Source organism: Vulpes lagopus, chromosome 12 (genome assembly GCF_018345385.1).
Source record: "Vulpes lagopus strain Blue_001 chromosome 12, ASM1834538v1, whole genome shotgun sequence".
NCBI classification, from domain to species: Eukaryota; Metazoa; Chordata; class Mammalia; order Carnivora; family Canidae; genus Vulpes; species Vulpes lagopus.
This window is the reverse complement of record NC_054835.1, coordinates 65,631,588-65,644,612: the sequence shown is the minus strand read 5'-3', so window position 1 is coordinate 65,644,612 and position 13,025 is coordinate 65,631,588. Positions and strand designations below refer to the sequence as shown.

The window sequence follows — 13,025 nt, the reverse complement described above, 5'->3', positions numbered from 1 at the left end:
AGCACCTATTGTCTTACCTAAGGGATGAAACTTAATCAACCTGCTAGATTCAGGGTTGATAGGGGTGGGGAATATACCTCACTTCACCAAGAATGTGTAATCAGCAAAATTCAAACCCTGGCACACTATACAGTCAAATCCCTGGGTTCTTCAAGAGTCAAACATTAATTAAAAATAAAAGGATGGAGGGGGAATCCAGATTAAGAGACTTAGAAGATAAAACAAGGTCTAAAAAATGGTCAGGTCTTTAAACTATAGTATTCAGGGTACAGGGTACACTTAGGAAATAAAACTATAAAGAAGAGGGATGCCTGGGTGGCTCAGGGGTTGAGCGTCCGCCTTTGGCTCAGGTCGTGATCCAGGGGTCCTGGGATCGAGTCCCACGTTGGGCTCATCGCAGGGAGCCTGCTTCTCCCTCTCTCTCTGTGTCTCTCATGAATAAATAAACTCTTTAAAAAAAAAACTATGAAGAACAAGGAGGTGATAACTATGAAACTCGGTAGTTACTCCATGGAGAAAGGAGAAGACAGGGTACACGGAGGACCATCTGGGATGTCTGGCAAAGTTCAATTTCTCGATCTAGGTGATAGGTGGGTGTTCACCTTATAAACCTCATGAAACTATTGAAGATAATGATAAAGAAAAATCTAGAATTTGAGGCAAAGATGAATCTTAGACTATTATATATGCCGATGGACGTTGAAAGCGACATTTCCTCATGTAAGTGACCCCCGTCTAACACAGGACTTCCAGTGGCTTCCGAGTACTGCATCATCATGGCAAGGACGTAACATCACTGAGTTAACAATCCCATCTTTAGATTGAATTTAACCAACGTGGTTTTAGACTTTGAAAGGTGGGACATCATTAAGACTCCATTAGGATCCATTTTTTCAACAGAATTTATTAAACCTCATCTGTGTTCAGGACAATGTGCTAAGCACAGCCTCAAACTTGCGTTGAAAACAGTAAAGAGCCTCATGTTTGTAACACGACTGCCCTCTCGTGGCGATTGCAAGTCAAGCTAGGGACCCGGTGAGTCCAAGTCTTAAGATAAAAAAGCTTATTGATCCTGTGAATCATAGAACCTGGAGTTGACAGATATTTTGAGAGTCTATCCTGCTTGACACTCTGCAAGGAATGCCTTGTGAAGGAATAAAACACGAGATTCGATCGCCCTTAGCACATTCAGAAGAGATCTCCAGAATAATATAGGACCGTCCCTGCATCCCGTCATCTTCCTTGGCTCGGAAACACTGAAGGCTTATAGCACATCCCAAATCAAAAGCGATATGGTTTCCACATACCAAAGAGAACAAATATCCATGTGGTAGGTCTACTAATCATCTAAATAAATTATACCAATAAACAGTTAAAACTTGATAGGGTGGTAGAGGAAGAGAGAGAAGGGAAAGGCATATACAAGGGAAAAAAAAAAGACTACATCAAAAATCTCTGTGAATCATCTCATTTTTGGGTGAAATTAAAGAAATCAGGAAAAATATAGTTAGAGCGGCATCTACTGACTTACAAGACGGTCATGATGAATAACTGAGCAACAAAAGCAAGTTGAGGAGTGACAGGAATGGTACGACTGTACGTTGGCAGAGGAAGCAAACACAAATCTCCATCCGTGTGTGTAGACACACGTGGAGATGTGAGCCAGCGAGAGGCAGGGAAGGATTCGAAGCCAGTTTGTTGTTTTTGAGGGTAGGTGAGGGAAAGGGGGGCAGAGAGATGGTGGACTTTTGCTTTATGGGTCTGGCATTGTTTTTATTGTCATGAGGAATATGCATTTTTTTATGATGCAAAATCAAAATATTTAAATGTTACTCCTCTTTCATAAATCAGTGGACATGATAAGCTGAGCCAGCCCCGCACCTCTATGTGTGTTTTTCTTCTCTGCACCCTCTACTCATTCTCAGGATTATGCCAGCTTGACGGTGTTCCCTCTTTTCCAGTAAATGGAGACTCTGATTACACTTTATCAGGAGGGCTTTTAATCAGACTCCTCCTCGGGGGCGCCTGGCTGGCTCAGTTGGTGAGGGTCTGCCTTTGGCTCAGGCCGTGATCTCGGGGTTCTGGATTAAGCCCCAAGTTGGGCCTCCTGCTCGGTGGGGAGCCTGCTTCTCCCTCTCCCTCTCCCTCTGTGCTCTTTCTCTTTCCCTCTCTCTCAAATCAATAAATAAAAATTAAAAAAAAAATTAGACTCCTTACCAACATCATTTCCTCGAAGCCCTCAGATGCTTTAAATTGAGCAGTGGTTCCAAGCTGTTTTGCTGTTTCACCCCAGTCCTTATTACCAGTCTTTCTGCACGTATCTCACTTGTTGGCCAAATCATCGAGTTTCATTAAATAATGACTCTTGGTCAGGCCTGGAGTCCTCGGGGGGCCTGGGCAGGTTGCCCAGCGCACGTGCTTGCCTCCCACGCCCGAGTGGGGCCCAGCTCCTGCAGGCAGAGAGGGAGCGGGGGGCTTTGCCAGGTTCCCCTAAACCCCGCTGATCCTGGGAGGGCTTCCTGCGCCCCCCTCCACCTGGGCCTCTGGGCACTTGCCGTTTTCTTCATCCCGCTGTCCTGGCCTCGTGTCCTGCCACCGCTACCAGAAAAACCCATCTTTCTTCCGATAGAGACGGTGGCGTGCCTTAGCATCCCTAGTGTGGCAGGGACTATGTTTTTCATTCTCTTTTACATTTTAGGTGCCTAGGAGAGCTCCTGACACCGCCCACACCCCCCATCCTTCCTGCCTCCGTCCAGCACTGTGCGAGGGACAGACTTTGAGATTGAGAAATCAAATCTCATTTCTCAAAAATCTCTGAATTAGAGGCTCCTGGGTGGCTCAGTCAGTTAAACACCTTGACTCTTGGTTTCGGCTCAGGTCATAAGATCGAGCCCCTCGTCTGGCTCTGTACTCAGCACAGAGTCTGCTTGAGGTTCTTTCCCCCTCCCTTTTCTTTTGCCCCTCCCTCTCTGCTCCCTCTCTCTCTCTCAAATCAATCAATAAATAAAATCTTTTTAAAAAATCACTGAATTATGCAGAGGATGCAAGTGAGTAAAGCATACAGTGGAAGGCAATGTGTATGCCTAAGATGCTGTGGTGCTCAGCGTCTCCTGCTGGGAGGCAGAGGGGGAGGGTGGTTGGCCAGCCAGGAAGGCTTCCCAGAGGAGGTGTCTGTGCAGAGTCCTACAGGCCAAGGAGGCATTGGCCTGGTGAGAAGATGGGAAAGGATCATTCCAGGCAGCAGGTGCTACATGCCCCCGGTGGCTAGAGCCACAACTGCATTTGAGGGGTGATTACAAGTATGCCAGGAGGAGGAGATAAGAGAAGAGCCAACAGGACCCACGGGGGCATGTCAGTCTTAAAATATTTGTTGTCACCAAGGAAATACCGCTAATGAGATAGTCTTTGGTGCTGAGGGTGGGAAGTCAGGTTGAGGTTGACGTGTGAGACAGGTTGGATGCCAAGCTAACGCGTTGGTATTTTGTCTCGTTGGCCATGGGTGCCTGATGAGAGCTCAGCCTCCTCTTGCCCTGAGATCGTGTAGCCGTATGTTGAAACCAACTGATCAACAGTCAAATGTAGAGAAGGAAATAATCTTGTTGTCTATTTAACCAAATCCATTGATGTTTTTTTAAATGGCTGTGAAGATGAGGGAAGGTCTTCATTAAGAGATAATGAATAAATCAGAAGACAAAATGGGTCAAAGGAAACATTATAAGAGAGTCACTTTCAGATCAGTTGAGCCGAGGGAAAAAGTGAAGAAAGACTTTCTCCGACGTGCATACTGGGCGCTGTGCTGGCAGCTGCCTCTACTGAAGTGGTTCCTGGCTTGGTAGTTCTTTAACCAAATTCTTTATCTTCTGATGGAAGTTATATTCTGTTTGCATTCTAGTCTTAGTTACTTTTTTTTTTTAAAAGACGGTAGGATAGATTTCAATTTCATAAGTATTTAAAAAATTGTTTTATATATGAAATTTTCTCTCCCCTCTCTCTCTCTATATATATTTATGAACTTATACGTATGTTTTCTTATTAGGTCAATGTGAACCGATTACATTGGAACTCTGCATGAATTTACCCTACAACCATACAAATTACCCAAATTACCTTGGCCACAGAACTCAAAAGGAAGCATCCATCAGCTGGGAGTCCTCTCTTTTCCCCGCACTTGTTCAAACCAACTGTTACAAATACCTCATGTTCTTCGCTTGCACCGTTTTGGTACCAAAGTGTGACGTGAACACAAGCCAGCGTATCCCACCCTGCAGGTAATTCAGTGGGGTCTCCCCCGAGCATCCTCGTTTTTCCCTCAGGGACAATCAAGGGATCAGAGATGGAGTTTGAGTTTAGATCAAGTCCATGTTGCTAAGGAGCTCTGTGTTTAACAAATGATCTGCAGTAGGAATTCTAAAATGAGCATTTGAGTAAGAATTCATCACTAACGTACCACACGAGGGAGGTAGGAACTGCCTTCTATAATAATTCGCATATTTTAATCAAACAAAATCAGACATGTTTCACTTTGGTGGATCAAGAATTGTTCTAAAATGTGAGTTAGCAGAAGGGGTGTATCTACCTCTTTGGGAACCCTGATGTGTTTAAAATGCTGCTTTCTGGTAGTAATCAAAAATTAGAGACATGACATATAAGCGGTGGCCCGAAGGTTGGACAAGGGATGGACATCGCTGACGTTCTTCTACTTGCTTGGATGAAACGAGGAGCCTATAACTTGGACTCAGGATGAGTGAGATCCTGCCTTTCAGGTCAAGAGAACAACTCCGGAGTCCACTGTCCGGTCCAAGTCCTGGATCTCCTGCAGCTGCCCTGTGGCCTGGGACAGGTTCCTTTGTCTCTTTGGGCCTCAGTTCTTCTACTTCTGTGAAATCAAGACAGTGACGGTTGTTGGGTTGGGCTGTGGGAGGTTCAATGACTGTGCCTAAATGTTAGGGCTTCTGGTTGTAAGCTCTTAAGGGAAAGATAGATAGCTCTGAGGGTAGGAGAGGAACGCTGCTGCGTGGTGGCTCTTTGGTTGCTCTTCTATGCCATGTGTGGCCTTGTGGTCAGAGAATGTGCAAGACGAGACAGCGGTCACAGAGGTGGGCAGCTGCCCTCTTGATGCTTGATTTTCCATCAAGAGGGGGATACACAGATGTGCGTGTCTAAATGTGAGCGGTGACTACGGGAACCATGTGTTGGGATCAGAAGTCACGTGGAGTTTTAAGAAACAGCAGTAACATCAATACAGTGGACAGATGGGAAAACAATAAATTGAATAGCAGATATCAAATGGATGATGAGGAAGGGGCATCTGTAGAGGACAGGAAGCAATAAAATTTCAAAATGAGTTGGGGAGTTGGATAAATTATACAAACAGATGAAAAGTTAATGTTAACATAATTCCGAAAACTTCTGTAAAATGCCCTTTAAAGTAATTGCTTATAAGACATCTACTCATTTTATGTTGTTTCTAGTTTTTACTCCACTTAGGCTAAGCAAGTCCAAGGATGATGAGCAATAACTCCTGATAATACTTAACACATGCTTGCACTGATTTTCTTTTCATGTGTACAAAAAGGTTCCCTAACGCAGTATTCTCTGGAATAGATTTACATCCTCATATGATTTATAATTTCAGGGCTTATGTTTCACATTAAAATGCCCAAGACGAACCTGACCCCAAGACGTTGCTCAATCAACATTTTAGTGAACTTCCTTTAGATGCTTTAGTTCTGTTTCTTCAGTTTCCATGTACATCTTGCATTTTCAGTGGCTCTCAAAATGAATTTTATGTTTTGATATTTGTGTATAAGAATTTTTCTTGACATTCTGACAAGAATAACGTACTCATATGTTCATGAAGCAACGTTGCTTTTGCCATGCCCATGTATTGATCTTAACGTTTAGTTTTTAAGTTATGAATCTGAAAAATCCAATATTATCGAGCCCTTACAATGTGCTAAATATTTTGGGGGTAGTCTGCTTTCTTGCTCTCAAAAATATCCTTTTGACGGAGGCCTTACCCTCAGGCCCTGTGGCTGACCGCCCCATGGATTAGGACAAGAACTGCGACTCCCCTGCTGTGGCAGTCCCGCATGTTGTCTTATTTTTATTGTATTACTTCACTCGATTATTTTCATGTATTATTGTGCTTTTTCCATTTTATTGAAAAAATAGGAAGGGGTAGAGTCCTGCACCATACGGTGTTCCATAGAATTAGGTGTCCTGATTAAAATTAGGTGGCTAAAATTAGGTTAGGTGGCTGATCTAAAATTGCAGCAATTAAATTGTAAATATTTTTTATAAATCTGCAACAAAACTATTCAGTTTAACAGAGGGTCATTGAACCACTATTGAGCTTCCTGTTTTTGCAAAACTAACAGGAGAAGCCGTGGCTTTGTCTTCACCCCAAGTTCTGAGGCTCAGCCAGCATCGAGTTTATCCTCTGTCTTGTGCAGACTTAGATGTAAATAGAGCTTTCTCTAAACTTCTTCATTCTATTATTGACTTTTCCATACCAGTTTCTAGCCAGACTGGAGCTGACCTTTCTGGAAGATCTGCTCCCATTTTATCGAGAAAGAGAGAACTTTGTTGAAATTAATGGCTTGAAGTTTAAAACTTCTGAAAATAAATAATATACTTGAAAGGAAATAAATAAAGGAAAAATTATTTTGGTTGTATTTACTTTTTTAAAAAAACTACATAACTCATTTCCCTATAATATATTGAGGTAAAAAAAAAATCTCCTGTGAAGCATGCTGATATCTCACTTTAAAAATACACTTTGAAAATAAAATAAAATAAAATAAATAAAATAAAATAATAAAATAAAAATACACTTTGTACAGATGAGACGATGCACATGAAAGCAAGCCTCTAGCACAATGCTTAGTATATCTTTTCTTTAAAAAAGAAACAAACACACATTACTTTAACCAACGTGAGCTCGGTATAGATGGGATTGAGAGAAGTAGCAAGCTTTTCTAAGCTACTGGTCTAAGCTGAAGTGCTGATGGCCATGCCTTAGGTAAACCAGGTTGGCGCATTAAATAGTTCCCATGGTTGGTCACCAGAGGGAGACATTTCGGAGGTGGAGGCTGTTGTATAGATTCCATGACCCTTGGTGGTGGGCTCTCCAAACTGATGTTGGGAAGGTCCTGGCTTCCTGGAATAAAAACATTGGAGAATGTGTCTGCTTGAAAGACAGAATGAGAAAGGTAGAGTGCGGAGGAGAATCTGTGTCCTGGATGTTGTTCGAGGGTGTGAACTTGCAGTTAGTAGATACCTAAGGTCCTAGAGATCTTCGGCACCATATTCTGAATATAGACAACAATGTTATATTATAGTGGTCGAACTTGCTAAGAGTCTAGATCTTAATTATTCCAACCACAGAAAAGACATGATAATTAGACATGTTGTTAGAAATTCTATCACTACATGACAATTAAATTATACAGATGTATCAAATCAACATGTTTTCCACCTTAAATTTACATCATGGTGTACGTGAAATATATTTCAATAAAAAAGCACAAAAATTTCTATTTCTGTAATGATGTTTCTCAGTGAAAGTATTTTGGTGGCTGTGAATGTGCTTTGTGGAGGTGTTACTCATTTTGTTTTCCCAGATATCAGTTATGTGTCTGTGCATCGCTGTGTGTTGGTACATACACACACCAGGCACAGAGACCCACACTCATACAGAACTAAAACCCTGCGTATGGTCCTAACATCCTATCTCAGGTGTAGCTATTTCTGCTTCTCATGTTCTATCTTTCTGGCTCTTTTAGAGCACTGTGCGAGCACTCGAAAGAACACTGTGAGTCTGTTCTTGGGATCGTGGGCCTACAGTGGCCTGAAGACACAGATTGCAGTCAATTTCCAGAGGAAAATTCAGACAACCAAACCTGCCTAATGCCTGATGAAGGTGTGGAAGGTAAAGTTTTGAATTAATTGCCATGGGATGTCTAACGTGGATGAATATATCAGCTACTTTCTCAAGTTTCTGTGGTTCTTGTTCTTATTGTCTTCTCATTGTCAAGCAGGGTACATGGTGAGTGATTCTATGAACTTGGTTACATGGAAAAACTTGGTGCTCCTCTGTGAGATATTGCCTTCATTTTAAAAATAAATTGTAGAAAAGTATTTAATATTCCAGATACTTCTCTTACCCATACTCAACTCACAGAGCCCATTACTTGTGCATGCTGCTTTTATACTTGGGGTCCCAAAGGTAATGGTGAACATCAGGTCTTGGTTACTTCGAGTTTAAAACATTTAGAGACCTTGGCAACACAGGATCATCAGGTAGGGAAATGAAGTCCGGGACCTGCCTACCACTGGTGGAGAAATTAGAAGAGGAAACAATTTTGACTCATCAAGGGCACTTAGGTAGTTAGAAGCATCAGCGCCATGGGCTATTTCAGGCTCTGGCAATCCATTGGACAGGGGTGTCCATTCAGGGAGGTAGTCAATTGCTGGGAAGCATAAAGACAGCAAACAACTGACTGGAGAGATGATGCCAAGGATGAAGGAGAAAGCTACTGACAAACAGAGAAAGCCAAATTAACTTTGGTTGGGTCAGCTTTACAGAGGGCCATCTTATCTTCAGGAATAGCTCCTTGACAATAGTCCACATGTAAGTAGATAAATGAGCTGATGGTTCCAGGTTTTCTATTGAAAATAATATGGCTCATTGTTTTTAACAGAATGCTCACCTAGTCACTTCAAGTGTGGCTCCGGACGGTGTGTTCTGGCTTCCAGAAGATGTGATGGCCAGGCCGACTGTGATGATGACAGTGATGAAGAAAACTGTGGTGTGTGTTGAGATGATGCTTTTCTTTTTCCTTTTTAAAAGATTATTTGTTTATTTGACAGAGAGAGAGAGATAGAGCACAAACAGGGGGAGTAGCAGAGGGAGAGGGAGAAGCAGGCTCTCCACTGAGCAGGGAGCCCAGTGCGGGGCTCGATCCCAGGACCTAGGGTCATGACCTGAGCCGAAAGCAGATGCTTAACTGACTGGGCCACCCAGGCGCCCCAGAGATGACACTTTTCTTAAATATACATTAATGCCTGGTTAGGTGAAAGGACTGTATTTAAAAATGTCATCTGTTCACTGATAATCATAAGGAGTGATGAGGATTGAGTGCTACTGTGTTTACTTTTAATATTACCAAATAACAAGGTATCAATCAATAGGTGTTTTTCATGTTAACTCTATTGATTTCCCCTAAATGATACTTCTGTTTATAACCTTGGGGATACATGTTCTAATCCTTAGTGGAAGGAGAAGCACTTCACAAACGTAAGGGATTATTGTTATTATTAGAGATATAAAGCAGTTGTCACCTGTCTAGATGTCAGAATAACAGTGTCTTTGCATATGATTTCCACGTTGTTAACCAGGCATCTAGATACACAAAGACAGAGTTCAGGCTCCAACATTCAGATTTAATTGGAATTCATTTTCATGCCCTCTCTGATTTTGTCTGTGTCGGCAAAGGATAAAACTCTTTCTGACGTTTCTGCATTGAGTTCCAAAATCACCAATGGAAAGGCCAGAAATGCCAATGGTAATTTGAGTGGAGCTAATTTCAATTTTATTTTCCTGCAAATTTTCTGTACTCATAACCTCAGAATGTGTCAGGGAATAGAAAATAGGCAATGCTCTTAACTAAGCAGTATTCTGGAGTAAAGCAAAATGATTGAGAGGCTATCCAAAGAATAGTTGGGTTACGATCATTTACCTTGTTCTGCGTACAAATGAATTGGCACTCTTTGTCTTTAAAAGCACAAAAGGCAATACAGCTTTTGAAATTATTTTATTCTTTTGGCCTTTGAGGTATGAAATATTGCCTTGTTTCCCCAAATAAATTTTCCATAGTAGACATTGCCCTTCTGGTCTAGACAAAATGTCACAAGCAATAAACTGAAATCCTATCAGTTGCTATAAATATGGACAAGTGCATCTTCTAGAAAATTAGACTTGTCAGGATGATGGTACAATAGCCAGGGGTAATTTTGTTAGAGAAGAACATCCAGTGTTTTGAGAAGCTGCTGTTGTTTGCTTGTGTGTGGTCTTTATGTAGAGAAATAAATCCAAACTCACCGAATATCCCTATATAAATGATTTATTGAGAATCTATTGGATTTGTTTGCTCAACGATGACTGCAATGGGATATGGAATTCTGAGATGCAATTTAAAATGGATTATCTTTGATAATTTAAAGAGATTACATGGCACTCTCCTGGGATGGCTAGACCTAAACCTGTAATGGGGAACTAAATATTTGAGAAATGTAAAAACTTAGTTTTAAATGGTCAGAGTCTTTGAATATATTCTACAAAAAGAAATTCAAAGCACTAGAGGGTTTACGTGACCCTAACACGCCGAGTTTCTAGTGGAGCCATGAGGTTTTTTTTTTTTTTTAATCAATACTTTATTCACACAGTTAAAGGTACACCAGAATGATAGAATCAGTGGTCTAATCCCTACCAACACTCAATGTATTATGGAGGCAGTACTGGGAGAGAGCTCTGGTTAAGGAAAGTTAAGTGGGAGAGAAGTTAATCCATTTGGAGTTGCACTAATCGCCCCAATGGTATTCAGTTATGAGAAAACTTTTTTTTTGTAAATTTATTTTTTATTGGTGTTCAATTTGCCAACATATAGAATAACACCCAGTGCTCATCCCATCAAGGGCCCCCCTCAGTGCCCGTCACCCAGTCACCCCCACCCCCCGCCCACCTCCCCTTCCCCCACCCCTAGTTCATTTCCCAGATTTAGGAGTCAGTTATGAGAAGACTTTCATTTTTTCTTTTTTTTTTTAAGATTTTATTTATTTATTCATAAGAGACACACAGAGAGAGCAAGAGAGACAGAGACAGAGACAGAGACAGAGACAGAGAAAGGGGCAGAGACACAGGCAGAGGGAGAAGCAGGCTCCATGCAGGGAGCCCGACGTGGGACTCGATCCTGGGTCTCCAGGATCACGCCCTGGGCTGCTGAGCCCCCCGGGCTGCCCTCATTAAGTTTTTCAAAGTGACTGATGATGGAAATTTTTACACGTATTTCCCTTTGGGACGTATGCACACATTTGAATGGGCATGTCCGGTGCTCTGGGAAAGTGAGACACTTAAAAGCAAATGAAGCAGTCACCTTGAGGAGGGCCTAGGGGAGGACTATTGGGAAGTTGTCCAGCTCCCACGTGTCATTTTCCCAGTTGTTCCTGTTTCCACGGGCGTGCGTGGCACCACCTGGCGGTGCAAACATTAGCTCCAGCAAGGCTGGGTTTCAGCCCAAGCTTTTTACATGTTTTCGATTTATTCTGTCCATTGTGGAGTTTAATACATTTAAGGGCTTGGGTTTTTTGAATAATGTGACAGTTCACTATTCACTCTCACACTGCACATCCTCCAGAACTCCTAAAAACAGTATGAGGTTCTCCTCTCAAAAACAATACTTACTCATCTATAAAATCACTGATGTGTTGGAAATTTATTTTGTGGCTCTTTGGAAATCTGCAGGAGGAAAACACGGTAGCTGAAGCACACCATGTATAAATGTGCTGTCAAAATACAGGTTTCTCTTGCTGTCGGAAAGGAGAGCATTCCTATAAAAACTTTCATAAGCCAAAATTGTGTAAAGTGAAGAGGCGATTACCAATAATTTATTGGAAGACTTTTTGACTGTTCCAAGACCCTAAAAATATCCTCCCTTAGGCTTTTCTAATACCTGCCACACATTTTGCTAATGGATGTGCAAAATAAATCAAGACAAAGCAGAGATGCTCACAAACATCCAGGGGACAGTGGCTCGATGCCGAGGCCGGGTGTAGTTCCCCGGGGAGGCGCTTGGGGCGCCCCGCGCTGCTCAGGGTGCCTGCTGCCTGCAAAACAAATGCTGAAGCTATTTTCCTTTCTCGCTGTTTTTTCCTAAAAGCAAAACCCTCTCCGTACTTCATTTGGTTAGGAAAGCAGTTACCCACGTGGGTCTTTCCTAAAAGCCAAGTGCCATGGTGGGAACCTCCCCGCGTGGGGGATGCCTGTAGATGCAGACACTACACAGGGAGCAGGCAGCTGTGGGCTCTGAAGCGTCTCCTGCTTCCGTGGTCAGTATTTTTTTTTTTTTTAAGATTTTAGTTACTTATTCACGAGAGACACAGAGAGAGGCAGAGACCCGGGCAGAGGGAGAAGCAGGCTCCCCGCGGGAAGAGGCGGGTGCGGGCCTCGATCCGGAGACCCCGGGGCCACGCCCTGAGCCCGAGGCGGGCGCCCCTTGAGGTGCGTTTACGCTGTCCAAGGGGTTTCCGCGGGGTGGTCCCTAAGGTCAGCAGCAGTTGAAACACTGGGTCTTAGCGGCGTTTTCCGCAAGCGTTTAGGGGGATCGCGCAAACCTGAACGCAGGGCTCGGGCCTTGCTCCCGGGGAGGACAGCGGAGCCGCGGGGCGACCCGCAGAGTCGCGGCCGGGTCGGTGGGAGGCGCGTCCTGGTCTCGGAGGTTGCGGGTCGGCCACTGGCGGGACAGGCGCCGCGTGGACGGGGCTCCCCGTAGACCCGCGTGGACGGGGATGCCCGTGGGGCCGCGTGGACGGGGATGCCCGTAGACCCGCGTGGACGGGGATGCCCGTGGGGCCGCGTGGACGGGGATGCCCGTAGACCCGCGTGGACGGGGATGCCCGTGGGGCCGCGTGGACGGGGATGCCCGTGGGGCTGCGTGGACGGGGATGCCCGTAGACCCGCGTGGACGGGGATGCCCGTGGGGCCGCGTGGACGGGGATGCCCGTGGGGCCGCGTGGACGGGGATGCCCGTAGACCCGCGTGGACGGGGATGCCCGTGGGGCTGCGTGGACGGGGATGCCCGCGGGGCCGCGTGGACGGGGCTCCCCGTAGACCCGCGTGGACGGGGATGCCCGTGGGGCTGCGTGGACGGGGATGCCCGCGGGGCCGCGTGGACGGGGCTCCCCGTAGACCCGCGTGGACGGGGATGCCCGCGGGGCCGCGTGGACGGGGATGCCCGTAGACCCGT

At 44.4% G+C, this 13,025-nt stretch overlaps 1 protein-coding gene across 3 annotated transcripts in view; it reads left to right on the top strand.

The window, feature by feature from the left end:
* Positions 1-13,025, top strand: part of CORIN (corin, serine peptidase) — a 231,859-nt gene that overhangs the window by 166,856 nt on the left and 51,978 nt on the right. For all 3 annotated transcript variants that reach the window (XM_041723856.1, XM_041723858.1, XM_041723855.1), the window contains 3 exons: positions 4,037-4,268; positions 7,788-7,933; positions 8,706-8,813. In XM_041723856.1, coding sequence (XP_041579790.1) covers positions 4,037-4,268; positions 7,788-7,933; positions 8,706-8,813 — 486 coding nt within the window. The remainder of the gene's footprint in view (positions 1-4,036; positions 4,269-7,787; positions 7,934-8,705; positions 8,814-13,025) is intronic.